At 39.8% G+C, this 25639-nt stretch overlaps 1 protein-coding gene across 5 annotated transcripts in view; it reads right to left on the bottom strand.

Annotated features, from left to right (window-relative positions):
• The window catches only part of DPP6 (dipeptidyl peptidase like 6), a 572065-nt gene that overhangs the window by 125214 nt on the left and 421212 nt on the right, over positions 1–25639 (bottom strand). For all 5 annotated transcript variants that reach the window (XM_074550874.1, XM_074550925.1, XM_005480421.4 and 2 more), the window contains exons 4-5: positions 22345–22439; positions 19373–19447 (exon numbers count right to left, since the gene is read on the bottom strand). In XM_074550874.1, coding sequence (XP_074406975.1) covers positions 19373–19447; positions 22345–22439 — 170 coding nt within the window. The remainder of the gene's footprint in view (positions 1–19372; positions 19448–22344; positions 22440–25639) is intronic.

Genomic DNA, 25639 nt, shown 5'->3' with positions numbered 1-25639 from the left:
AGTATCACAAGCAAGCATCACTCACTCCCTGCCCCTCTGGAGGGCAAACCTGCAGGGTTTGTCCAGAACAGCCCTGCAGCTTCTGGGCTCTCAGGGAAGAGGCAGATAAACATGAGGCACATCAATAAGCACAAGGCACAGCACCCTGCAAATATCAAATCAAACTTCTCTCTTTGAAACCAAACACTGAATCCTTATACTCCTGCATGAGCTCCCTGAAAAACAGGCACAGAGGTGACAGCACTGGATTTCTACCTATGAAATGCAGAAACTGATGCTGATTGATGTGATTTCCTTCCTGCCTGTGCAATTCACTCCCTGCATTGCAAGGACACCATGAGAGCACATCCCCAATTCCTATCTCCTTTCAGCATTCAGGTCCATAAGAACTCTTCACACAAGGTGATTCTCTGGTGCGTTGGTATCAGGGAAGTTCTTGGAATTCAAGTGAATTCCCCACAAGCCAGCATTTATTTTAGTACAAGTGTCCTTTTTAGATCCACCTGTGTCAGATGATGTCAAATAAATTTCCATTTTCTCATCCTCACCCAATCATACCAAAGAGCTCTTGAATCTTCTGATGTTGATGCCTGAGACCTGGCTGATGCATGCAGCCTTAGAGTTTATTCCAGCTTTGATGAAGTCCTAAAACTGATACAATTCCTTAAAGAGAAAGCACTGGAAGACTGAATCTCCCTACAGATCTGAAAAACCTGGTAATACATTGTCATTAAACATTGAGACATTTTTGTCTTCCAATATCCTGGCAGTAGGTTGGAGAAAATGATGTAGATATATAAATTCTGACCTGAGTCTGGGATGGTTGTTCATGGTTATAAACCCTGCTGTGTTGTCAGATAACAGAGAAACAAGCCCCCCAAAATGAGTATGAACAGATGCCTTCAGCAGAAAATCATAAAATGTGGCAGGCTGGAGGGAAAAGAAGCAGCCAGGGGAGCTTTGAACAGGACACCTGGCGATGTCCTTGCATGTGGTGCACAGTCCTACAGCCCTGCTGGGAACCTCAGAGCTGTCTTAGAGGTTTTAATGGAGACTGAGGCAAAACATTCTCTTTGCTGGGAGAGCTTAGGACTGAGGAAAACAAAGTTGCAGGACACTGAGAGAGCACTTTTATTTTCTGAATGTCATTTGTCATCATCTTGGGTCTTGGGCCAGACTCTAAAATATCTCATATATCTCACATCAGCTGTGCTGTAGTATACAGACTCCAAAGGCTTGCAGCTGGCAGAATTCACTCAGAGGAAAAAAAAAAATTCTCATATAAATCCTTACAATGTGTAGGTTTGCTCATGTAAAAAAGAACTACTTGTATGAGCAAAGATTTCAAGATCAGACATTTATTATTAACATTACACTTGTTAAGGTCACAAGCACATGAAGCTCAAAAATCCCTCTCAACCCAACTATTTCAAACCTATTTGGAAAATACTCTGCCAGCAATGGCACTAAGCAGAGGAGAATCCAAGAGAAAAATCACTTTATGTCTTTCGGAGAAATTAAATGGCAGCTTTCCTCTTAGACATGCAAATTAAATGAAGTTAACTTAACTATTTGAGAGACTGACTGTGCTTGCTTAATATCTCTACAAAATTTCTGCTGGGATCAAGATGAATTTGACTGTTCACTTAGCAATAGGCAAATCCTACAGCAGGGAAAAGTGTAGGGGAGAGAGGAGCATCCTTCCCAAATCCAAACTAAGCCTCAGAGAATGGAGAGTACTTAAAATTCAATATTCACTGCATTAATCCTGTCTGCTGCTGAGGCTTGGCCAACAAAAATAGCTGTATAAAGTCCTTGTTCCCCTTTTCTATCAAAAGGGTGTGGTAAAAGCCATTGACTGATTTGATGCTCTCAGCTCTGATTTTTAGCTGGATTCCAGGAGCTTTACAGCTCCTCTCAGCAGAGAGGCATATCTGGGGGTAGCAGAGGTTTTGGCAATTGTTGTGCTGTGTGGACTCTGTATGTCAAACCATCCCACCCACATGAGTCAGAGCAGGTTTGGGAGTGCTCTGAAGGGCTCTGGGTATCACCACAATCAGGTCACAGAAGCTCCCATGCCAGCTGTCACCAACAAGTGCTGTGAAAGTCATTATGACAAAACCATTGGGCCAGAAACCCTCTCCTGCTGGGCTTCTCATCCCAGGTCACAGCACAGATCTTGTTTACTTTCAATCTAAATTATGCTCTGCAACATGTGCATGTTTACACTGAAATCATACAGGGACTGAGAGACAGATCTATCTGTTCCACTGAAGTCTTGGAAAGGCAATTATCTCCCTAAAATTCAGAAGAATGCAGGGCTAATTGCATGTGACAACACCTTTTCGTGAAGCCACTGACCTAATTTTGTGCAACCAACAGAGGGAACCTGGACCTGGTCAGATGAGAGCAGAAATGGAAACACTGCAACACATGGAGAAGCAGGCAAGGACATGTGCCTCTCTCAGGCCACCAAATTCCAAAGAAACAGGGAAACTGGGGTTCCAACAAGGTACAGAAAGAAAATGGAAGGAGCAATTTCTGTGCTCTGTCACTACAGAGCAAAATGTGGTGTGAATGGTAATGTCTCCTTGGAAACACTGGTTTAAGTGCTGTAAGGACACAGGTCCTTGTCCAGCAGGGCTTACTGAAATAGAAACTATCTGTTATTTAAGCATAGAGTGGATTTGGACTCATTTATTCATTGCAACTCTTCATATACTTTAAATTAGAATCCACAGCTCTTGTATTTGCCCCAGAGTAACTGCAGAAATATGTTACATATATCCAAGAAATTTGTGAAATGGGTTCTCAGCACCTTATGGCTGGTATGAAAGATTGCACTACCTGCTGAGGGTTTATCCCAAGCATCAGAAAAATAAAAAGGGTTCAGTTTACACTTCCATCTCCTCTCTGTGGGTTTCTGTCTCACTTTGTGGGCTGATGCCAGGCTAGAATCAGCAATAATCAGCATTTATGGAAGGCTTTCTTTAATGTTTGCATGATAAGATGCTGAATCAATACAAAGAAGAGGCACCTCATTTTAAGGAGGTTTACAAACAAAGAAAGGGGGGAAAAGCCCTTGGAAGAAGGCTCCCCAAACCAGCCCAATCCACTCATCTTCCAGCAGGCTTCGCTACCAAAAGAGCTGATTTAGGATCTCACCACCCAGTGTATAAAACAGCTCATGGATCTGGGATTGAACCCAGGCGGACTGGCTGCCATGAGCTCATTATTGTTACTCACTTGATAAATACAGGAATAAAACATGCTTTACATCCATTTTCTAAATGGCTCCATTGAGCCCCTGGCCCTTTGTACAGTAGTGTTATTTACATTAAAGAATTGCCCAGAAAACTCACAAAAAAATCCCATAAAAGTTAGAGCTCACAAGGGACCAGCACAGGGCAGAGCAGAAGTGCAGCTGTTTGCAGCTTGCAAGGCTAAATACAAATTTTTCAGTGTTTAGTGTCTTTCTTTTTCAGGAACCACACCAAAAATACATCCCAGCCCTCCCAAATAAAACTGAACATACCAAATAGTCATCAGAAAGAAAAATGTACAACAGTTTGCTAAAGCCTGAAAATAGCAAGAATATATTTTAATGTGATTAATCATAAAGCACCCAGGATTTATCTGAGTAAAATGACTCATTTTTTATTCTGTACCAATAAAGTATATCAACAAATAATAGATCCCCTCAGGATTCTTAACAGAGCCTGGTTGTCTCAAGAATCTCTCTGCTTTTACACTGTGCAGTAAGACAGTAAAAATATATCACAAGTGGCTGGTGAAACAGGAACTGCCAGATTCATTTAAAGGGTTTCCCACAAAGAGTCTCTAAAAAGACATTTGCTGGAAATAGATTACACAGCCCATTTTCCTACTTATATGAGCAGACAAATCCCCAAGTGCACATATGAATGTCAAGCCAATTGAATAATCCCAAGCATTTGACATAATTACATATTCCACCTTTCAAAATGGTCCTGGCGCCCTTAAACGGTAACTAACACTGTGATGCAAAATATGCAGGTAAAAGATGATTTGCCATTTGGCCTTTAGTGTCTGTGATATTTAACCAGGCTCTGAAGCTGACAGATTAACAGGGAAAAGGAATAAAGTAGAATGCAGGAAGGCTGCGGCTATACATTGGCAAACAGCTCATGTATCCTGTACCTTGTTTTCTCACAGTGTCATGAAAGGGAGGGGAAAACAAGTTCAGGAGGAAAATACCAAGCAAACATCAGCCAAGGGCTGAGTTTCCTTCTTCTGCATGGACACATCATGTGTGTAAAGGATACCACAGTGTCACATGGATTCTTCTACTGTCAGCCACCAATAAGAAAATCTGATGTTCGCTTCACAGGGTAACTGTGTTGTTCATCAGATCTTCCGGAGAGGATAGTTTTTGACTAAAATACCTCACTGCCATAATCTCTTATGGTAGTCTGGGGAGGATTAAAGCAGGTCACTGTACCTGTTTGCAGAATAATCTGTATCTTTGATGAAAGTCAACATTAAAAACTGAATTTTCACTTAATGTGTCAACATCATTCGCCTTGATCAAAATTCTTTATGATACCATTTCTTTCACTGAACCCTTCTGTTCTGTTGAGAAGAAATCCTTCTTTTGCCATGACATGTTGAACTGGCCCTCCAAAAAGATGAAAAATCCATTCCTGCACTTGACTACCAACTTCTGTATAATGTTTTGTTCAATTTTTGTGCTTTTATTCTCCCCTCTGTTTGCGATTTAGAGCACAAGGGGTTACATCTGTCTGAGGCATGGTTGGTTAATTCTCTTTTCTTTTTTTCCCTCTGTGCAGACAGAATGGTCAGCAGTGCTCTCCTCACCCCAACTATTTTTGCAAAGGATTTTATTTTATTGCTAATAGGCACTCCATAGTAACCAGCTTGGAATTAGATTCTCTCAGAAACATCATGCTATCTTTTCTTTTTGTGTCACTGCAATAAAAAAAAAGAAAAACTACCAAAATCCATACTGGTATGTTGTACCCTGCACTCACTGAATCTTGATTGCTTGCAAGAACAAAACAAATCAATAAAGCTGTATAATTTGAGGTGTCTCCAACATTCTCACCTTTCAGATTCATTGTGATACTGACCTATTTTGCTTTCTTCTGAGACAGCATATTCTCTTTTGTCCCTGCATTGAATTATCCCTTTACATTTTATCACTCCTCCAGCAGAGTCTCATGCTGTGTGTCAGCCTGCTTGCACAGCCCTCTAAGGAACTCTGCCCATTTCTCTTTGTGCTTCCAATAAATTAGAAACCCCATAATGAAATGCTACCAAGGAGCATTTCCTGAGCATTGCTTCAGTTGGCAGCCAATACCCCACAGCTGTCATCAAACACCTGATTTGGGATGCCCTTGCCTGCTGTGCTGTATCCAGCTGATCAGCCTCATGTGGGATGTGCTCACAGCCACAGAAAGGGCACTCTGGCACTGCTGGGACACTCCAGGACAGTCTGGGGAGCTCAGGGGAGGGCAGAGATGGGGGGAAATGGGTTTGAGCAGGAAAGGCAGTGAGAAGGGGTCTCTGAAACAATCAACATACAGAGAATTTGGCAACTGGTTGCCTGTGCTACAATTGTCTCTGTATTCCAGAGGAATTGATTTAACATTTTTGCAAAAGGGGGAAGATACAGACTTGGGGAATGCAAGTATTAGAGTTGTTAAGGGAATTAAAGCTTTTTCTTGCAAATAGGGGGAAAGGATCCTGACCCAGCAGTGTAGCTGGGTGGGGTGACACAGCCAGCACTGACCTGTCAGTGCCTCAGAGAGAGCCAGCAGGTCTGTGCTCACCTCAGGCACACCACTGAGCATCAGTGAGCATCATTCCTCTCATTTCCATGTAGGAAATCAGCAATTGGGTGTCTCCAGAGCCAGGAAGAAACCTCAGCATTTGATTTGGAAGAAGGCAATAATACAAGAGACAGTGTATCATCAGGACATGTCTCTATTTTGCAAATCTTTAATCATTTAATATCTTAAAACTGAAAATTAAATCATTGTCTTTGTTGTTTAAAGGACAACCAGGACATCTCTCCAGCCATGCAGAGCTGTGAATGCCTTGCCACCCACACCAGAGAGGCTTCCTTGGAGCACAATCTCACATCAAGGTGACATCAGGGAGGGACAGCACATTCCTGCCACTTGCGTTTTGGAAGCATTTCTAACCAAGCTGAAGCTGATTGTGGCAGGGTCATGCACCACAGGCAGCACACATGGTTAATATGCAAATCTCTCCCACAAACATCCAGAGGCTGGGCTGGGATTAGAAACTGATTTTCCAAGCACCAAACTAAAGGTCTAAACATCAAAGCCAAGGAATTATTCCTTGGCAAATAATATTGTCTCAAGTTTGCAAATCAACCATAAATAAAGAGTGATAGCAACATCTACCACAGCAATGTATGGACTGCCATGCTGTAAGAGCATGCTGCTAATTCACCTCCCACAGACTGATTATCTATCTCAGTTGTTTCATCATAATAATTCTTTGTTAAAAGATTAGTTTTCAAATGACACTTTTGAGGGCTTTATACTGCTGCCAGCACCAAAAGGGAATTTTGAGGCCAGCTTGAGGATTTATGACTTTGTGACAGCAGCAGGGTGGAGTGGATGCTCTTTTTGTTGCAAACGCAGCTCCAGCAGCAAGTTAGGCCACAGGTATTAAGAGGCAGCTCGTGTGCCAGCTCTCACCCCTCAGAGAGTGTTAATCCAATCTGCCAACTGCTGCTGCTCTCTGATGCAGCTCTGCCCTGCCAAGCAATTACAAAAGGCTCCTTTTGCTCCAGAGCCACCTGTCCCTCACAGCGCTGCCCTGGCACCACAAAGCCCTGCAGTCACTGCATTAAAGGACAACAGCTATGTTTTTAACTGGTAAATGAAATGGGGGCTGCAAAGCTTTCTGCAGGACTTTTGCACCAACCTTTGTGCACTTGTTGGTGCTCAGGTTATTGGGAGGTAGCTGCCGTGAAGTTACAAAGAAATAGGAATCAACATTATCAATAATCAGCTCATTTTTTGTTATCTTTTTAAACTTTTGTAGGGGGATAGAATATAAGTAAATAAAGGTAATATAGAAAGTAATCTTATCCCCTAAAGAGTTGCAGCTGGGTTAATTATTAAAGATTAGGAGCAGGCCTGATTTTAACAGGCCACAGCTGTAGCCAATGAACAGTGTTATAAAAGAGTGGATTGGTTGGTTAAGGGGAACTGGAGTCAGTTGGCTGCTGTGAGGACAAGGAAGAGTCAGTGCCTGGAGGAGCTGCCTATAAGAAACATCAAGGAGGTACAAAACTCTAGCAATGTGGAACCCTTGTACTGTAATGGCAACAAACTTTTATCATATAAATGCCCAGGTTTCCCCTCCCACCCTCTATTCAGAACTCGGAAATGAGAATGAAATCATCTAGTACGCAGTTGTGATTCTAACACACCAAACAATATGTCTAAGGAACAGAAATAAAAGATGAAGTAACATTATTATGTATTATGAGTACAAAAGTAGCCTGAGGCTAAATAAAATATTTAGAAGGACATAGTAATTACCCTAAATGCAAGAAATATAAAACACCTTCAGCACCATACAATCACGCCCACAGAAACACACAACTGTGATTCTTTAGGAACATTTGGGATCATAATAATCCCAAAGTCCATCCAGCTCACTTCCCTGGCTCAGTGGCCCAAAGCCAACTCAGACAAGACAAGAGTTATCTGATTTACAGACTTCCTTTCCCAAAATACCTTCCTGGGCTCTTGCACTTGGCAACCTGGAGTGCCTCCCTTTGCAGCTGTCTGCCTTGAGGGATGTCCCTGCTGCTGACCCCTCCTGTCATTCTTTACAAGCGTTTCCCCTTCTCGCACCTACAAACTCATGCAGCAGCTCCCTTTCCCCAGACAATGGTGCCAAAAGCTTGGGTGGGTTAGGATTCCTCTCAGCAGCCTTTGATGGTTATTTTAGTTTTAGAATTACACCCTGAATTATACATTTTATAGAGGCAGCCTGGGTTAGCTGATGCAGGTGGGAGTTTCGAGGGTTCACATCCACATTCACTCTCACCTTTGTTGTGTCTGAGGGCTGAAGGACAGCATGAGAAATGAATGCTTAATACAGCTTTTAATGAAACATTGGATAATGCCTTCTTTCAAACAAACATTTCTTGAGCTGTATGGACACTGACTCTGGAAATATTCTAAAAGCCCTGGATATATTCTAAAAGCCTCTTTTTTGTGAAGTTTACAATGCAAATCGTAAAGCTTTATAGCAATTATGTGAGAACCAAACTATGAAAAAGTGCTGAATGCTGAGTATATGTAATGAATTTATTCATTTTTAAATCATTCATTTTAGAGGTAGAAATTAGCAACTACAGAACCACAGCACATGTTCTTTCTATTAAAATTTACTCTTAAGATGTAAAATTGCTTTTTCTACTGTAGCAGCTGAGAATGTGAATACTACAAAGAAGTTTGTACTGACATTGAAATTTTTATAGTTGGTCCTAGGCTCAGGGCACTTTTAGAAGGCTCAAAGAAAAGAATCTGAGACCAGAAATATGAGTCTGTCCGAAAGCATTAGAGAGCAACAGTTTAAAAGCAGTGAAGTGGATGCAACAGAAATGAAAATACTGAGATGTATGCTAGGAACCTTGGTCAAAAATCCTCTCCCCCTTCAGTGAGAGATTCATTTTCCAGTTCCATATGAGATCAGAAGACTCAGAGCTGTACCTCAATGTACACACAGATCTAATTCACTGCAGGAGACAATTCTATATTCTGACAGGAAAAAACAAACTGAAATCACACAGAAGGCAGGAAAGACATTTTCTGTGTTCCCTTTGTGATGCTGTGGGCAACTTCCATGGGGTAAATGGTCTGTGGTGAGGAAAAGCATCTTTGGAAAGCAAAGGGGAGAGGAAGGAGCATAGAGCCTGCCCTGCTCCTTTCTTGCTGCAGAGCCCTCCACAGCCCTGCCATCAGCAGCATCACTCCTGCACACAGAAATATGAGGACTCAGGCATTTAAAGACATGATTGAAGGCCTGTGATTCCTCTTCCCTTTTCAAGAATGAGCTTCTTTTGAGCAGAGAATAGAAGAAAAAAGAATAGAAGATTCCATTTTCAAATCTGGGTCATTAGCTGCCCAAGGAGGAACATTAATTATTGGTTTTAACATCAAGCTGGTAAAAGCAGAGCTCTGCAGGCAGTTAAAGGGATAAAAGGCACTTGTTTAGGGTAAACACAGAGAGCCACTCACTCCTTGGATTTGGGATGTAACTCAGCTAAAGAGGAGAACATCCACGTCAGAAGATTTGCATTTCTGAGTACAGGAACTTCATCGGAATGCCCTGCATAGCAAGAGCTGTTTTTCCAGAAGAGGGCACTAAATATATATTTTTTTACTATTTCAGTGATTAAAACTTAAAAAAAACAAAAAGGAATAGAAACCAGAAGAATTAGATTATAGACTGCTTCATATGTTTCTGCAGAGACACCAGAATTAAATTCATTCTAGTTTTGCCTTCTGAAGCTTTTAAAATCACTGTTGTTTTCTCATTTTGTATGCTACTCCTAATATATTTCTTTCCTTAACATTTTAAAACAACCACCTATACTCATTACAATCCAGCACAAACCAGGATGTTCATTGTCCCTAAAAAGTTAGGAAGAAAATTAATGCTAAGAAGCAGGAACTCATCTCTAATGTAATTCTGAAACCTCTATATGTTGCAATGAATCTAATTATTTGTTATATTTTATTTTTTTTCAATAATTTTCATACTGGTATTAATTTCATTCCTCTTAAAGTTACCCCACATTTCACTAAGATAAATTCCCATACACAAGAAAGAAAAGAAAGAAAACTGTGATTATTTTAATGCTGTCCATCTGATTTTGACTGTTTAGGAGACCTTGTACATTATGTTATGAAGGCTTTAATCAAAAACAAATTGCAATTTGTTCTTAAGACATTTTTTTGGATCTTATTAAGACATTAACCCCTACCAATTTGTTCAAGTTAGCTCATCCATACACTCAGAAAAGGAAGCAGAATGAGAAATATAGCCTTATGCAAGCTAAGAAAATTTGTTTATTTTTGTATCACAGTGTTTTGCCTTGAGGCTTTTTTTTTCCTTCCCTGCTTGATGAAAATCTCATTTACTAAAGAAAATATTTACAGAGGAAGACTGCTGATAGCTGATACATAATGCACCTATGTACTTTTGCATGACAGGCTAATTATTTCTGAGTTTGGATGCTCCTCTAGTCTTCCCTGGAACTGTGGATTTCCTTTGCAGTTTGCTGATGTGTATCTGTGCCTGTGAATAAGTGCAGGATACAGTTTATTGGCCTTTGCTGCATAAGCAAGGCTGTCCAACCTAGTCTTAAAAACAATTTTGCACTCAGTCATTTTTGTGCAATTTCTGTTGAAGTCTCCCAGCTCAATTCAGGAGGCTTCAGGTTTAGTTCTAATTCAATTTATCTGCATTATTAGGAGAACAGCAAGGGTTTAATCCATTGTTTTTAATAGGAAAGCAGTTAAAGCTCAGCAACTGAAATCAGCAGACTCTGTTTTTAATGCTCTGCATTTCAGGTTTGTTGCAGTGATCAGACTAAACAGTCCCTGGAGTGGAGAGAATGGAGACTGAAATTGGGGTTTGGTGCAGTTTTCCCAAAACCACTGCTATGCAGGGAGCAGGCAGCAGCAGAGCTGGAATGTGGGGATGGATGTTGTGCTGAGTTTTGCTTCCCAGCTCAGGCAAACACCTCATATTGTGCTTTATGAATGCTCCCAGATCATCATTTCAGAAGCACAGATATCCCCAAAAGCAGGGAGGGATAGAGCCAAAAATCTGTTATCCAGTGAGGTTTTATTGTTGGCCATGGAAGAGCTGCAGCCCCTAAGTCACCACAGTGGCTGCCAATGATAAATAATGGAATGGTTTGGGCTGGAGGATCATCTAGTTCCAACCTCTCTGCTGTGGGCAGGAACACCTTCTATAGACCAGGTTCCTTCAATGTGGAGATGATCCCACTCCAAGGATACCTGCTGAGCACGAGGAGAGTACCCACTCTTTGTATTTTATAGGTGCAAACATATTTTCCATGGATAATAGATACAATCAGCTGTTCCTCCTTGCTGACACTCAGTGCCTGTCCTTTCCCTTTTACTAAGAGTGGAAAACAAAGTATGCAGACTTGGGATGTGCCTTTTCATTCCATTTTCCCCCCCTCAGTTTCTGCTGAGTTACAATGCCACACCCCTAATTTTAAATAAGAACCCATGCCTCAAGGATCCTAAGTGCCAAAATGTCCCTACAATATATTTGAGTTCCTAACTCCCTCTAACTTCTTGTTTAAACTATTTTTTTTCCTCATTAAATCAAGCTGTTCCAAAGCAGAAGAATTGCTGTCAAAAAGCAAAGAACCATTCAGTCTACATAAAGGAATACAGTTTCTGCTGGAACTTTGTCAGGATTTCAAATGAACTATGTGGGTCCCCCCAAACCAAAATAAACAATAAGTTTGACCCGTTCTCTTCCCCTGTGTTAGTGTAAAATTTGCCCTGAAATTTTGCAACATTAATTTAATTTCTTTAGTTTCTCCCTCAAAAGAAAGCTCTAGGATTCAACTTGTCAGCAATTATTTCTCCACTGGCCTGTAACTGTGTCCAAAAATTTCTATTCTAAACAAACAACGGGACAGAAATTGGTAGAAGAACAAATATTCTCTCCCCATTTGATGACATGTTTGCTCAATTAGAGTGGGTATCCACCCTCCTAGAGTTAGAAGTTTTAATTCTGTAAAGAAGAAGAGAAGGTTTGGCATCCAAAGGGCCCTGCTGCTGAAGGCACACTGAGGACACCTGAGAAGGCAATGTTTGCACAGCTCTGTAATAGAGTTTTGAAAACCCAGGGATCCCCTGAGAGCTGTGTGGCAAACTTCCCTCTCTCTCTGTGCCACTGCAGATATCAAATATTAATTAGCCTGAAACAATTACTGACACCAACACATGACACACGTTGGTACCTCTGACAGAGATATTGCTGCTTCTGCCTGTGCTGGGATTCATTGGTAGGAAAAACCTCCCAGCTGCTGAGGGTTAGCAGCTTTAGTTTATTCAATGAAAGTTAAGAGCTCATCTCCTGCCTTTGACAGACTTTTCTGGATTGGACAGAAAAGCAAATGGGAGTGTGGAAATGTTTTTGAATCAACCTTGTCTGATGCCTTTGAAAGTTCTGTTTTGTCTGTCTTGTTGAAAACAGCAGGTGAGGGAATTTGCTCATGGTGGGTTTGAGATTGGGAAAGATAGGCTGTCTTTCACAAAGACCAGATTCATAATTAAAAATTATCGCAACAAGCTCCTTTTAAAATAAAATATTGCCTTTAAGTATTGTCAAGCAATAGCTGCTGCTTCAACTTCAAATCCAAAGTAAACTATAACCCACAATAATTAACCTCTCTTATGCTGTTAACACATTCTTTTTAAAGCAACATTTCTGGACACACAGGCCTTAGCTTTAGTTATGTAAATATAGCTGGAGCACTGCTGTTCTACCACAAAGAGGTTAAACAGAAATTAGCAAACCAGGTTATCACACTGCTAATCTTGGCTTTTAAAATAATATCACTCAAAACAGGATTTGTAAGAAGAAGGAGAGAGAAAGGTGGCCCCCACCTTCAGCCCTGACACCCCAGAACAACCTCACTGACAGCCCACACAGGCACACACATAAAAATGCTACCATTTTCAGAAGCTGTGAGCATTTCATTGAAATATTAAAGGTTAGCTGAATGGTATTAATAAAATTTGTTATATGGGAAGTAACTAAAGTTGTTGCTTTCCTGAAAATTTAGCAAATGATCAGATTTGTTGAGTAGCTGGCCTATTCATTAATAAGTTTAATAGCTTTTCTTTTGCCTTTTAGAAAAGCACTGGATGACTGCAGTGATACAGCTCATCCTTCATTCACAACCACATTCATACTGCTGATGAACTGAGAAAACAGGAGATACTCTGCCTGAAGATACACACATGCACAGATGTAATAACAGAAATATTTTAACTAATATAAACAACATTTGGATTGAGTCCTTTTCTTCTTTTTGTTTGGTAAGTGCTTTATCCTAATCCATTATTTATCTTAATAACTAACTATTTCTCACAAGTATATGAAATTACAGTGCTTTAGGCTTGAAAATGTTCGAAAAATAATTTTAGCCAGCAGCCTTTGATATAAGTGAACACTGCCCTTATATTGTGCAGCTTTCCAATAAAGGAGTCCTGATTTATGAACAACAATTCGAAACTGTATTCACATTAAAAAGAGGATATGGAAAACCATAAACATAAGCTTTTTACTTCAAAATGGCCCTTTCAAAAACGAATAATTTACAACACACACCAAAAATTAAATAATCAATAAAACAGGTAGCATTATTTTATGACAGAAATATTCTATCTGTGCTCAATTTATCATGACATCACTAAACACTTTCAGTGTTCCTGAAAATAACATTGGGTGAGAATGAAAAAAATAAATTTGAACTATATTTATTGCCATATAAAGAAAATAGATTTATTTAAGCCTATTTCTAGGCCTGGTAAATCCATTTCAATTAAGCAATAAATATCATGACTACAGTCTGAGCTGTATTACTGATGATAGTTATGACAGTGTTCAATTTTTAGAGGTATATTTATCATAATAATGTTTATCACCTAGCTCAAAAGGATGTTGTGAGGCTTCATTAATATTTATACCCATTAGTGTTTTGGAAATAACAAGCATTACGTTATTTTAATTTTTACACAACTAATTAAATTAGTACGAGGTCGTAATTGGACCATAAAAACAAAGACCATACATTTCACGTAATAAACAGACTTGAAGAAATAAAAAAAAAAGTAGTAACAACAACAATAGTAATATGTTGCTTTCTATAAATAATACTTTTTTTTCTTCATTCACACTCTAAATAGCAATTCTAAGGTTTGCTCTGGGTCTTTCTGATCTCTCTTTGCTCCCACCACTTGTCTAGAGATACAGGCAGGGAGAACATAAATACTGAACCCACCACATGAACTAGGCTAAAAAATAATTATTGAGTGTGTTCTAATTACAACAATGAATAATTCTTTCCAGCCATTTGGATTAAAAAAGAGCATTTCTTTTACTGCAAAATAGGTAACAGCATCTGTTGTATCAGCTGCAAAAGCCTCTGAGCCTTAACTTTGTTCACAAGCCTTTGCAGTTTGGTCCATGCTAATCAGCCAGAATTTCTGAGTGTAATTGCCCTTAACTGGCACAAACACAGTAATGGGCTGGTAAAATTGGAGACAAAGAGCAAAAAAGTTTTACAAGGAATCTTGGCAGCTTTAATTCCTCTCTTGCATGATGACAACACTGATTCCTAAAAAAGGGCAATTAAATATTCTCAATTTAACATCTCACTATGTCACTCCAGTAAAGAAGTTTTCTTCTCACGTATTTCCTGTTTCTTTTAATTCCATTACACAAACTCCGCTGGTAACTGACTGCCACACAAAGCTGCACAAGCTTTAGGTACTTTACTCTTATTTAAGTCTTTACTCATCTCAGTCACGGAAATGCCTTGAGATTTAAGGGTTTCTTTGTCACTTGGCTATTTGGGAGACCCCTTTTGGAGACCAGGGGTACCCACAGAGGTGGTGCCAGCCCCAAGTCCTGTGTGTGTCCCCAGGAGGGACATGGGGGGCACAGAACTTGCCTGTCTATTGTAAAAGCAGGCAACCCAACAAGGGGAGAGAATGATGCATCTGACTCCATCTTATCAGAAGGCTGATTTATTACTTTATTGTACTATATCATATTAAAGAATACTATACTACACTAATACAGAAAGGATACTTACTAAATGCTAAAAGATAATAATGAAAACTCGTGACTCTCTCCAGAGTCCTGACACAGCTTGGCCCTGATTGGCCAAAGAGTCAAAACAGCTCACACCACAATCCAGTGAAACAATCACTTGTGGGGAAACAATCTCCAAACACATTCCTCATGAACAAAACAGAGGAGAAGCAAATGAGATAAGAATTGTTATCTGTTGGGAAGGATGAAAGTTTGACAAGTCTCACAGATATGTATGCTTAAGAGAAAGAGTTTTGAATGTAGAGTCTGAAGAAGGAATAGAGATGGAAGCAAATTTTGATATAGAAGAAAAGAATTGCTGAGCCAGTTTTACTGGAAAACCAAGGAGCCAAAGGGTGTGTTAGTTAGAAGGGGTTTTTATGGCTTAGAGCAAAGGATAAACCCACCTCAAACAAGAAGATGTTTTTACCAAGCAGAAAGATAGCACAGGCAAAAAAACCTGCCAATGTTGCGAGTAGAAAAAAAGTCTCAGAATTTTCCACTGCAAGAAAACTGAAAAACAACTTCTAACTTAAACTGTAATAACAGCTTAAACTGTAGTAACTTTTAGTGATTGGAGAATAGTAATATGAATATGGTAATTATAGTAGTTATGATGGGCTACAGATAAAAGTTAAGGTATAGATTGATTCTACTGTATTAAGATGCAAAGCAAAGGATATAATGCATTGTAACCAAAACCAAAGGGTCTCCAGGCCTGCCTGCAGCTGGAGCTGACAGCTGGAGGCACAGCTCTGTCACCCACGACCCTGGACTGCTGTAACATCTTGGATGTAATAAATGCATTTTGAAGAGTTGCCTGGAGTCCCACATCTCTCATTTCTGCTCTTACAGTTTTCCTTTGCTCTGAGGCCTCTCACTGCCTTTCAGCTTCCCAGGAAAATAACGCTGGGTGAAGGGTTCCTGTTCAGAGAATGTGAATGCCACATCCATCAGTGCTGCTGGAGCCACGGGCTGGGCAGGAATGTCCTTGGCCAGGCACCACCAGAGACAGCCCTGAGCCTCTGCCCCCTTCTGCTGAGCTGCTGTGGCCAAACCCTGTTTGCCCATGTGTTTTGGGGTTATTAAACCTCGTATCAGAGCCCCACACACTTGTTTTGGTGAAGGATGATTTGAAATCAAAGTTTCTCCATGGAGGTGTTTATTCCCTGATGCTTTCCCGAAATTTCACTCTGTTGTTTCAGCCTCAGGTTGCACCTTGTTGAGGTGTAAAGAAACTAAAAATAAACAGCAGGAAAACTGTGGGAGTATTTCAAGACAAAGGAGCTTGGTGCCTTTCCTGTGACCTTTCCAGAAAAAGAACAAATCTTCTGTGTTCAAGGTTAGAAAAGCTCCCTATTAGCACAAGGCTTACCCAGAATATTGCTGCCTGAAAGATTAAACTTCTGTAAATATAAGCACTGCAAAAAAAAGCATTACAATGAAATCTGACAGCCGGACTAGCCACAATGTACACAATGTGAGGCTGGTGTGGACCAGCCTCACAGCTGTCTGCCAAGCTTCCTTGGAGAAATATGTTTTAAGGAATGTGGTCTAATTCATTATCCTTTAAAATGATAAAGTGATAGAACAGGAAAACACACATTAGCTGCCTCAGTGTCTTTGCAAAATAGGTGTCTGGCAGTTCAGTGCTGTGTTATTCCAGAGTGGGTGTCAGTGCTGTCACCCAGACCAACACTGAGCAGACATGCTTCTGTGCAAATAAATAGAAAAATATAGAAGCAGCTATTACTGGAAGGAAATGACTTTGTGGCACTTTTCTTAAAAATATTCCGCTTCATTGGAGTGACACATTGTGCTCCTCTATTTTGATGTTTATTCCTGGCTGGTATTAAACATAGAGGCTGAATCCATTCATTTCAGAATTCAGACAAATTATTAATTCATACTATGCATATTAAAGCAGCACAACTGTACTTGTAAAAAAAAAAGATGAAAATATCTATACTCACAAACAATTAAAAGGCAGCACATCACACTTTCAAATGCCAAAGAAATAAGAAACAATTTCTGATGGCTAAAAAATAAGTATGCAATAATTCCAAGAAGCTCCTTTTTTGAAATTGTAGAATTAAAGTTTAAAGACATGTCCTCTGCCAATACATCTCCGGAAATTTCCTTTTGACTTTGCAACAAGGACAACTGCCCAAGGCTTTCCTGATCAATTCCTTGTGTTGCAGAAAACAGCGTAATTTGAATTTTGTCCAAGAGTACAGTTTGAAATGCAGAAAATGTGAAGAGCTAACTAACATGCAATTATTTGCAGCCACAGTCTGCATACCAAGGGAGAAGAAAGCTGAAGAAATAATTTAGCAATTATTGCCATTTTAATACAGAGAGCCACCCATCATGGCTGAAGGCTGCAATAACCAAGACTGAACCCAACTACCCCTCTATTAGCATGCTTCAAAACAGAGCAAAACAAAACAAACCCAACAAATTTTCTTTTCTCCATAAACATGGATCTTAAAGAAATAAAAGAGGGTTTGTTTTGTTTTGTTTTGCTTCAGGAGCTCTTGCTATATAAGAATAACGGGACAACTTGCAATGTTCTCTTACAGTGAGTATAGGCCACATCCTGAATCGTTCCCAAGAATGTTTTCAGCTTCCCACCCTGGGTTTTCCTTTCTAGAAAAAGATGTGCTGTGATGCAGGAAGCACCTGGCTGTGTGCTGCTCTCCCTTCTCCAGACAGGCATCTTGAGAACCACAAACTCAGTATTTTTCTGTGCGTCAAACTCACCAGGTCTGCAAGCATGGACATGCAGAGAGGAGGATGCAGAGGAAGCACATCCAGCCCATCCCTTTCCATTCCCATGGCTTTCCTGCCACATTGAGCACGTCACGCACTCCTCCAGAGACTCAACACAAAGTCTGGGCTGTAAAAGCCCCCCTAACTCTGTTTGTTTCAGGCCTTCAGAGTTTTCAGTCCTTTCAGTGGATAAAGGTTGAGAATAAAAAGTTATTTTCTCATTACTGTTTTTCAGAAATTTAAATGTTTCTCTTTTTTATTTTTTTTTAGTTTTGTTTTTTTTTATGGTTTTTTTTTATGGTTTTTTTTTTGTTTGCTTGGTCATTAAAGGCATTTTTCTGTCATTCTCAGAGGAACTGAGGAAGCCCTCCCTCCTCAGGGCTCTTCCAGCTTGCACAGTCCATCTGAGCTGAGTTGACACAGGTCTTCCACAGACAAAGGCTGATTTTCACTGAAAGAAATGCATTTTGCAAAACATCTCTGGTTTACAAGGCAGGGAAATTTGAGAGAAAGGCTTTGCTTGCTCAGTGACCCTTAGGCTGCCTTTTCCATGTTTAGAATTAACTTAACACTTCCCCATCCATCTCTATCTAGAGCTCAGCTAAGCTTCGGGTAAGTGAAGTCACACCACCAGTAATTTCCCAGGAAAAATCATTATGAATTACTCCTTAAGTTTCTGATATAGTTTTATTTTTCTTTTTTCTAAAACCAGACAGGCTTCTTCTGACTTTCATAGCACCAAGTCAGGAATAACCACAAAGATGATAACATAGAAATGAGATAAGCAACAGAGCTACAACTTTCACTGCCTAAAGGACCCACAAATTTCCTTTGGTTAGCAGCTGAAATGTTATTTACATTATGGCCAAAACAATTACAGCTGTCAGTGAATTAATTATTTTCATTTTGAAGAATTGGTGATATTCTAGACTATGGAAACAAAATATATAGGGCTTATAGTTCATCCAAGTAGTACAGCATAGCTATCACTCAAACATTTCAGGCCTTATACCAGCAGAATTGAGAAAGACAAAAATATTATTCATGCAGAAGAATTGCTTCCCCTATGTTTGATTCTTTGGTCATCATTTAAAAATGACTCATTACATTTTTCCCTTTTGAAGTCTGGTAAAAAATTTGCTGTAATCCAGAACTTAGCATCAACCTAATGGTGATTTTTTACAAATGATTTATACCTAACCCTCAGAAGAAAAGGATTTATAATGAAAGTGATAGCTCAAGCCTAACTGCAGCACAGGGAATGGTGACACCATAATTAATGTATTATTTCAGTTGTGGGAGACACTGACAGTAGCTTTTTGTTCTAGGAAAGAAATTTATAGGGTGATGGAAAAAGGCACTGTGGAAAAAAAATCACAGAAGAGGAATAGAAATCCTTGTAGCAAAGACATGTCCTTACAATCCCCCTCCCAGAGGCTATAAAACCCTGGCAGTGACAGTGTTTCCTCACAGTCTAATTTATACCTTTCTCCTCTACTAGATGGCAGTGTGACATGCTCTCAGAATTGCTAAGTGAGGGGGTTTCTTGCTTTCTTTCATAGGAAGCAATTAATATAAAATATCATCTTGCTGACATAAAAGTAAAAATAAATAAATAAAAAAAGTTTGCCACTGGATGTGTATTTTGAAATGAAATCTGTTTACTTACAGGCTCAACATCAAAGGCAAACAGTGCATATTCCCTGTCAGGTGACACCTCATACCGGATGGCCTTTAAGGAGACCTGGAAAATAAACACAGTTTTGAAACAAATATTAATCAGTTTTCAAGCTAATGACACCTAATGGTTTTGATCATCTCTCTAAGGATGAAGAATACTGCCAGAATTGTCTTGAAAAATATAGTATCTTTTTTTTTTTTCAAACCCCAGAAATGTTACGTGGGCACTCATAAGAGAAAGAATAAATGCAATGTGACTCAGAGCAGGCAGCTATATCAAAAACCCCAGAATTTTCCTTACTGCACAGTGGCTGGTGAGGTGGCAGGTGTAGGCAGTAGTTAGTGGAAAGCTCTGATAAATGGCAATTTATTAATTTCCTCTCATTATCTGTATTCACTGGCCAGTGCAGGAGATAAATGTAAATAGCTTCTGGAACAAATTATTAATAAAGACACCACTACCTCCCTCAATTAAGATAACCCAGAGGAAAAATATTCTGTTTTCCCCAGTTAAAAGTCTTAGGGATGCTGCAGTGATCCAGTGCACCCTGACCTGGGCTCTGCAAAAATCAGCACTGTAAATCTTGCTAACAAGAAGAAATGCCAGGCTACCTCAGACCTGCCAGGAATTACCTTTTTCCAGCTCCACTTTTCATTTGTGTAGTGAAGCCATTTCTCCTCCCCAGCTTGTTTCAGCATAATGCATTGCTGGCACAGATGGCACCAAGGTCAAGGAGAGGTGCCACTAACACATCACTCATGCACTGCCTTTTAAATCTCACCTTCTTATCTAACAAATTAGATCTGAGTCCTTGAGAGAGTCCCACGGGGCCAAACTGAAAGGGGAATTGGGGAAAGTCCTCCCCAAGGCCAGCAGGGATGGATGTGCTGTGGGGACAGCCAGGAGCAGAGGGGACAGGTGGCACCATCACAGAATTATTTGGGTGGGAAGGGACCTTTAAAGGCTGCCTAGTCCAAACCCCTGCAATGAGCAGGGACTTTTGGGGTCTCTCACTGGTCAGAGTGACTTTGAGAAATGTTAGAAAGTCTTTTTTTCTCAGCCCGGCACTTGAAGAAGGAGTCAGGGATCTTCATTTCTTGGTCTCAATGTTGTTTATTGTATCTTATCTATAAAATTTTTTCTCTTGTCTAGCTGAGATCTGCTCAGCAAGACAGTCTGAGGCATTCTCTCCGCCCTTGGGGCGGTGTTATGTCTTTATACTAAAAATTACTTATACAATGTTTACAATTACTTTCCAGTACCCATCACCTATGTTAGACAGTGAGATTCTACTCTAAACCAATCTAAAAGTGCCAACACCACAGCAGAAGATGGAGGCCAAGAAGAAGAAGAAGAAAAGATAGACACACCCAGATCCCTCCATCTTGCTCTCTGAATCTTCTTTCTAAAAAACCCTAAAATCTACTTTTTCACTTCATGATAAATTGACTATCCTTCTACTTAATTTATCGTAGCTTGCAGATTTTCATCTAAAGTTAGTAACTTGCTCCACAAGTCATAATCAAAACTACAAGCATTTTAAGGTCTGTGCCAGTCTCTGAGACCCCTAACAAGAGTCTTGGCTGCTCAAGACAGCCAAAAAGATGTCTTGAGTCCTGACAAGGGACAACTTCAGCCGGACCAGGCTGCTCAGAGTCCTGTACAACCTGATCCTGAGCATTTCCAGGGAAGAGGCACCCAGCAGCTCTCTGGGACATCTCACAGGCTGCTGACCCAGAGCAGCTCAGGATGGGAGGGATGGGGGAGCCTGGGCACCTGCAGGGGCAGAATGGAGACAGATTTTATTTACAGAAGACATATTTTATCTAATTTTATGTTAATAACATGGAGAAGGGGAAACATGACCAAGTAGAAAAGTTTTTTGCCCCAGAGCTGGGAAGGAAGAGGAAAAAGATGTCTGAGTAAATGCACTGTTGGCTCCTGCACTGAAGCTTTGTGGGTTAATGTGGAGGTGACCTGTAGATGTATTTACTGTGAGGGCAGAGGAGCAAAGGTAGAACAGGCAGTAGGGTGGAAAATGGCATGAAAATGCAGGATTATCTTGTAGCACTCTGCTTTTCTTACAAACGGCAATAATTAAAATCCAGTGGAATAAACAAGAGGCCAAATGGAAGTAATTTGACTTCAACAGACCTTGACATTAAAGGAAGCCAGCCCATTCCCTTAGAATTGTAAAGAAAGAGGTTACACTCTGGTAAAAGAGGATTGCTTATGTGATGCAGTAAAGTTTGAAGGTTAAATGCAGCATGTGAAGTTGAAATTTGGGCCCTGACATAATAATTCAGTAATAAATTCTTTGTCTCATTAAAAAATAATTAATACAATTGATGTACTAACCTCTGCCACTATGCTGGTTTCATCTACTACACAAAACAATGCTACAAAACACTTTTATAAGCTCTATCAGATGTGACTTTGTTTTCTTTACATTCATTTTAATAGTCACCTACTAACTCCTACCCACAATTAGGGTTTCTCTCAAATACAACTCCACTTCTTTTCCTTAGCACTGCTCATAAAAAACACTGAAATCACATTTCAACCATTAGGCAAGAAAAATCAGCAAATGCACAAATAAAAAAAAGTATTTGCATGGAGGAATGTAGAGAATGGCAATAGACAGTAAATGATATCAATTGTCCTTTTTATTAAGCATGCAGAGATGAGAATTTGCATCTTTCAATTACATATGATATGCAAGACTAGCTGCAAATCTCTATATGATACTTTCCAGAAGTATGAGAGAAACTGAGCTTGCAGAATAATACCAAAGCTGGAGTTCAATCTCACATTATCCATCACTGCATAGCCCATTGTAGCACCAGTGAATTGCTTCTCCTTGACGATACATGAAGTTGAAACCCAAGTCATTTTCTGCTTTACTGATCCAACTGCCAGAGAGCTGTGAAATTCAGCTACTTGTCATAGAAAATACTTACAATTTTTTTGTTTTCTATTAATATTGTTGAACTGTTGGTTTCGACATTCCTCAGAATCACTGTGCCATTCTGGTTTCTATAAATGAATTCATTATCTGCAAGGAGGAAAACAAAACGTTGTTAAGGAAATCTGAAATTGTGTTTGTGTGGAACCTAATTACGGACTTAAACCCAATAGTACTGCTGGGAACTTCTTTCTGAAGAACTCAAATTATTTATTAACACATCCATTGCTAAAAGTGGCTTTGAAGACAGCCATAAAATTATGTGGTTGGTGTTTGTCACATGTTTGTTGTGCCACACTTTCCCAAGAGTGACCTGGTTTGAATGTACATACACAGCATGCTGTATAGTTAGTGTAGAAAACAAGGTCAAAAAAACCCATTCTTTATGATTAAACGTTTCTCAGTTCCACAGTCTCTGTAGGAGTTTAATAAGCCTGGAAAATCTCTGAAAGGGAAAGGCAAATGACCCCCTAACAAAGCAGATTCTGGAACCTAATATTGTGCTCCAACTCTGACATTTGTGCTGCAGACTTATATCAGCAGGAGAAACATGCAGAGAAATCACCATTTGCACACGAAACAAGGCAAATCTGCTTGTGTCTGTGCACTTTGGGATGCTCCAGCTCTCAAGACAGGTGGACAAGAAGAAAAATACTGGAGACAGTGTCCAGCTCTCAAAGCACACAGCCTGCCTGACAGAAAGGCTGGGGCAGACATTTGAAAGGGACTCCAAATGAGGGTTAGGCAGCAGGGCAAAGGTTCAGCATGAAAAACATTACAAAAATAAAGGGATGTCATAAACTGAAGTTCAAGTCTGATCAGTGCTTACATGCCCTGCAGATAAAACATAAAACCCAAGTCCCAAGCGCTCTGCCATTAAAGGAATCTGCAGTTTCTCTTGGCACAGGACTAGAGTTATGATTTTTTTGCAACTTGGCTAAACTGAGAACTGATGGATCCTACCAAACCTCTGCTTTCTTTCTCTATCTTACCAAACCTCCAGTTCCAGTTAGGGAAACAATTCCTCACCACCTACCATATGGTGGCTGCTCCAGGAGTGTCACCATGATACAACAAGGGCTAGGGACATGTGTGTGGGAGGATAGAATGTAAGAAAATAAAGATAATGCAGAAGGTAATCTCACACCTGAGGAGTTGTAGCTGTACTAATCCCCCAAAGATCAGGAACAGGCCTGCCCTTAACAGGCCATAGCTGTGTCCAATAAGAAGAAGAATGCTACAAAAGGGTGGGTTTGCTGGTTGGGGAGAGAGTTGGAGTTTGTTGGCTGTGTTGTGAGGAAGGAGGAGTTAGTGCTGTGAGGAGATGCCTATGAAAAATCACTGAGAAGGTATGGAACTTTTGCAATAAGATAACAACAATCATGATAAATCACTGAGAAGGTATGGGAGCCTTGAAATAAGATGACAGCATGTGTGGATGGTTTAACATTACATGTAGGATGTCCTGCAATGAGTAAAAGTTGAGTTTAAACCCTCTAGGATGGGTACAAGCACAAACTCAGCTCACTGTACCTGCAGAAGCGTGCACTGCCCAGTTGGGGTCACCTGCTAAAGACAACACTGGGTTTGGAGAATTGGTTCTTTCAAAACTTGGGGGTACACACCTAGCATGATCCTTATCCATGTTCCAGTCTTTTATTTCCAACTTGGTTATGGTAATCCTTATCACAGTCGCTAACCAGCTTTATGAAATGCTCTGAAGTTGCAGATGAAAATCTACCCTCTACTTATTGCTGTCAATAAAAAAAAAAATCTCTTCCTCCATATCACAGATTTACACATAAGTGGAGGAAGAAGAAATCTTCCCTGAGATTGGGATGAATCAGATTCTGGAAGGGCAAATGGTTGCTGCAATGCAGTTGATCCTCTCAAAACCACAAGGTTTTAGGGACTTTAAAATTCTGAGTCTTAATCAGAGCAGCAGCCCTGCAGATTCATAGGCAAAATTCTCAAAGCATAACTCTTTTTAAAATTATAAAACAGATTTTATCAGCAACTTCTGTCTTAAATAAAAAAAAAAAAAAGAAGGGTCTGAATTAGATTGACTTACATTTATCTTTAAAGTATTCCTACATACAATTTATGACTGAACAAACTAAGAAACTTTAACTTGAGAAAGAACTGGTTGAACAGAGCCAGGACAGAAGTCAAAAAAGTCATAAAGCAGTATGGAGAAGATAAATAATGGATGCTTATTCCCTTCCTTTTCCAACATAAATACTGGAAGGGAGCAGATGACACCAGCCAGTGTCAGGTTCAACACAAATAAATGGGATTATTTCTTCATGCTGAAGGCAAACAAACTGTGGAAGTCACAGTCCCAGAGCAGATGCCAGGGCTGCAGGTGGATCAAAACTAGAATTAGAAAAATGGAAGCAAAATCCCTCAAAGATTAGATGTCTTGAAGGGGAATGCTTTTCAGGAAGCTCATGAACCAGCCCTTGGGAGGGACTAAAGGAATATCCTGAATCCTCAACTTGAGAGATTTACCTGCTCTTCAGACTCTTCGCTAAGTATTTGCCCTTGTCCTGGGCCTTATGCCAGAAGAGAAAATCCCTGGGGTCTGATCCAGCATTAACTTATTTACAACTCTAACTTCCAGCTTCTGTGTCCAGATCCTTAAGAAAAGTGTTTATGCCAACAATTTAGGAAGTGAGGTAATAAAAGATTTAACGCTCGGTACATAGCTGATCTTTATATACTCAGGCCACAAAGTCTGAAGAATTATTTGTTTTGTTATAAAAGGAAAGTATGTAGCCTAAATTTTTATTTTCCAGAAATATTTCAGACATTCCAGAAAAAAAAACAAACAAAAAAACCAAAAAAAAACCAAAACAACAGCAACCCAGGAAAACTGAGAGACAGACTATTGCCTAATTATCAGACATGTTGGAAAACATTGAAAACATTACTGCTTTAATAATCACTCTCTGTCAACAACACAGAATGTTTTCCAATCCACACTAAGTTCCAGACAGGAAAAAAAAATGTTTTAAGCATGGTCAGCAAAACATTTGGATAATTGTAAGGCTCTTAGGATATTTCCTAATTACAGAAAAGAAAAGAGCAATGAAATTCAGCTCCAAGTTCAGAACATAGGTAAAGTAGCCTATTAATCTAATGAGTCTGTGAAGCTGTTTCTTGAACATTGCAGGAGCTGATGGAAGTCACATTACTGCCCATAATGACATTGCTACCAAATTTTATTGCTCCTTATGCTCCAAAAAGGCCCTCATAACATTTTAATAAACTATGAAACTTCAAGATTA

This window comes from Zonotrichia albicollis, chromosome 1 (assembly GCF_047830755.1).
Source record: "Zonotrichia albicollis isolate bZonAlb1 chromosome 1, bZonAlb1.hap1, whole genome shotgun sequence".
Classification (NCBI taxonomy): Eukaryota; Metazoa; Chordata; class Aves; order Passeriformes; family Passerellidae; genus Zonotrichia; species Zonotrichia albicollis.
Note: the sequence above shows the minus strand (reverse complement) of the source record. Positions and strands in the feature narration are given on the sequence as shown.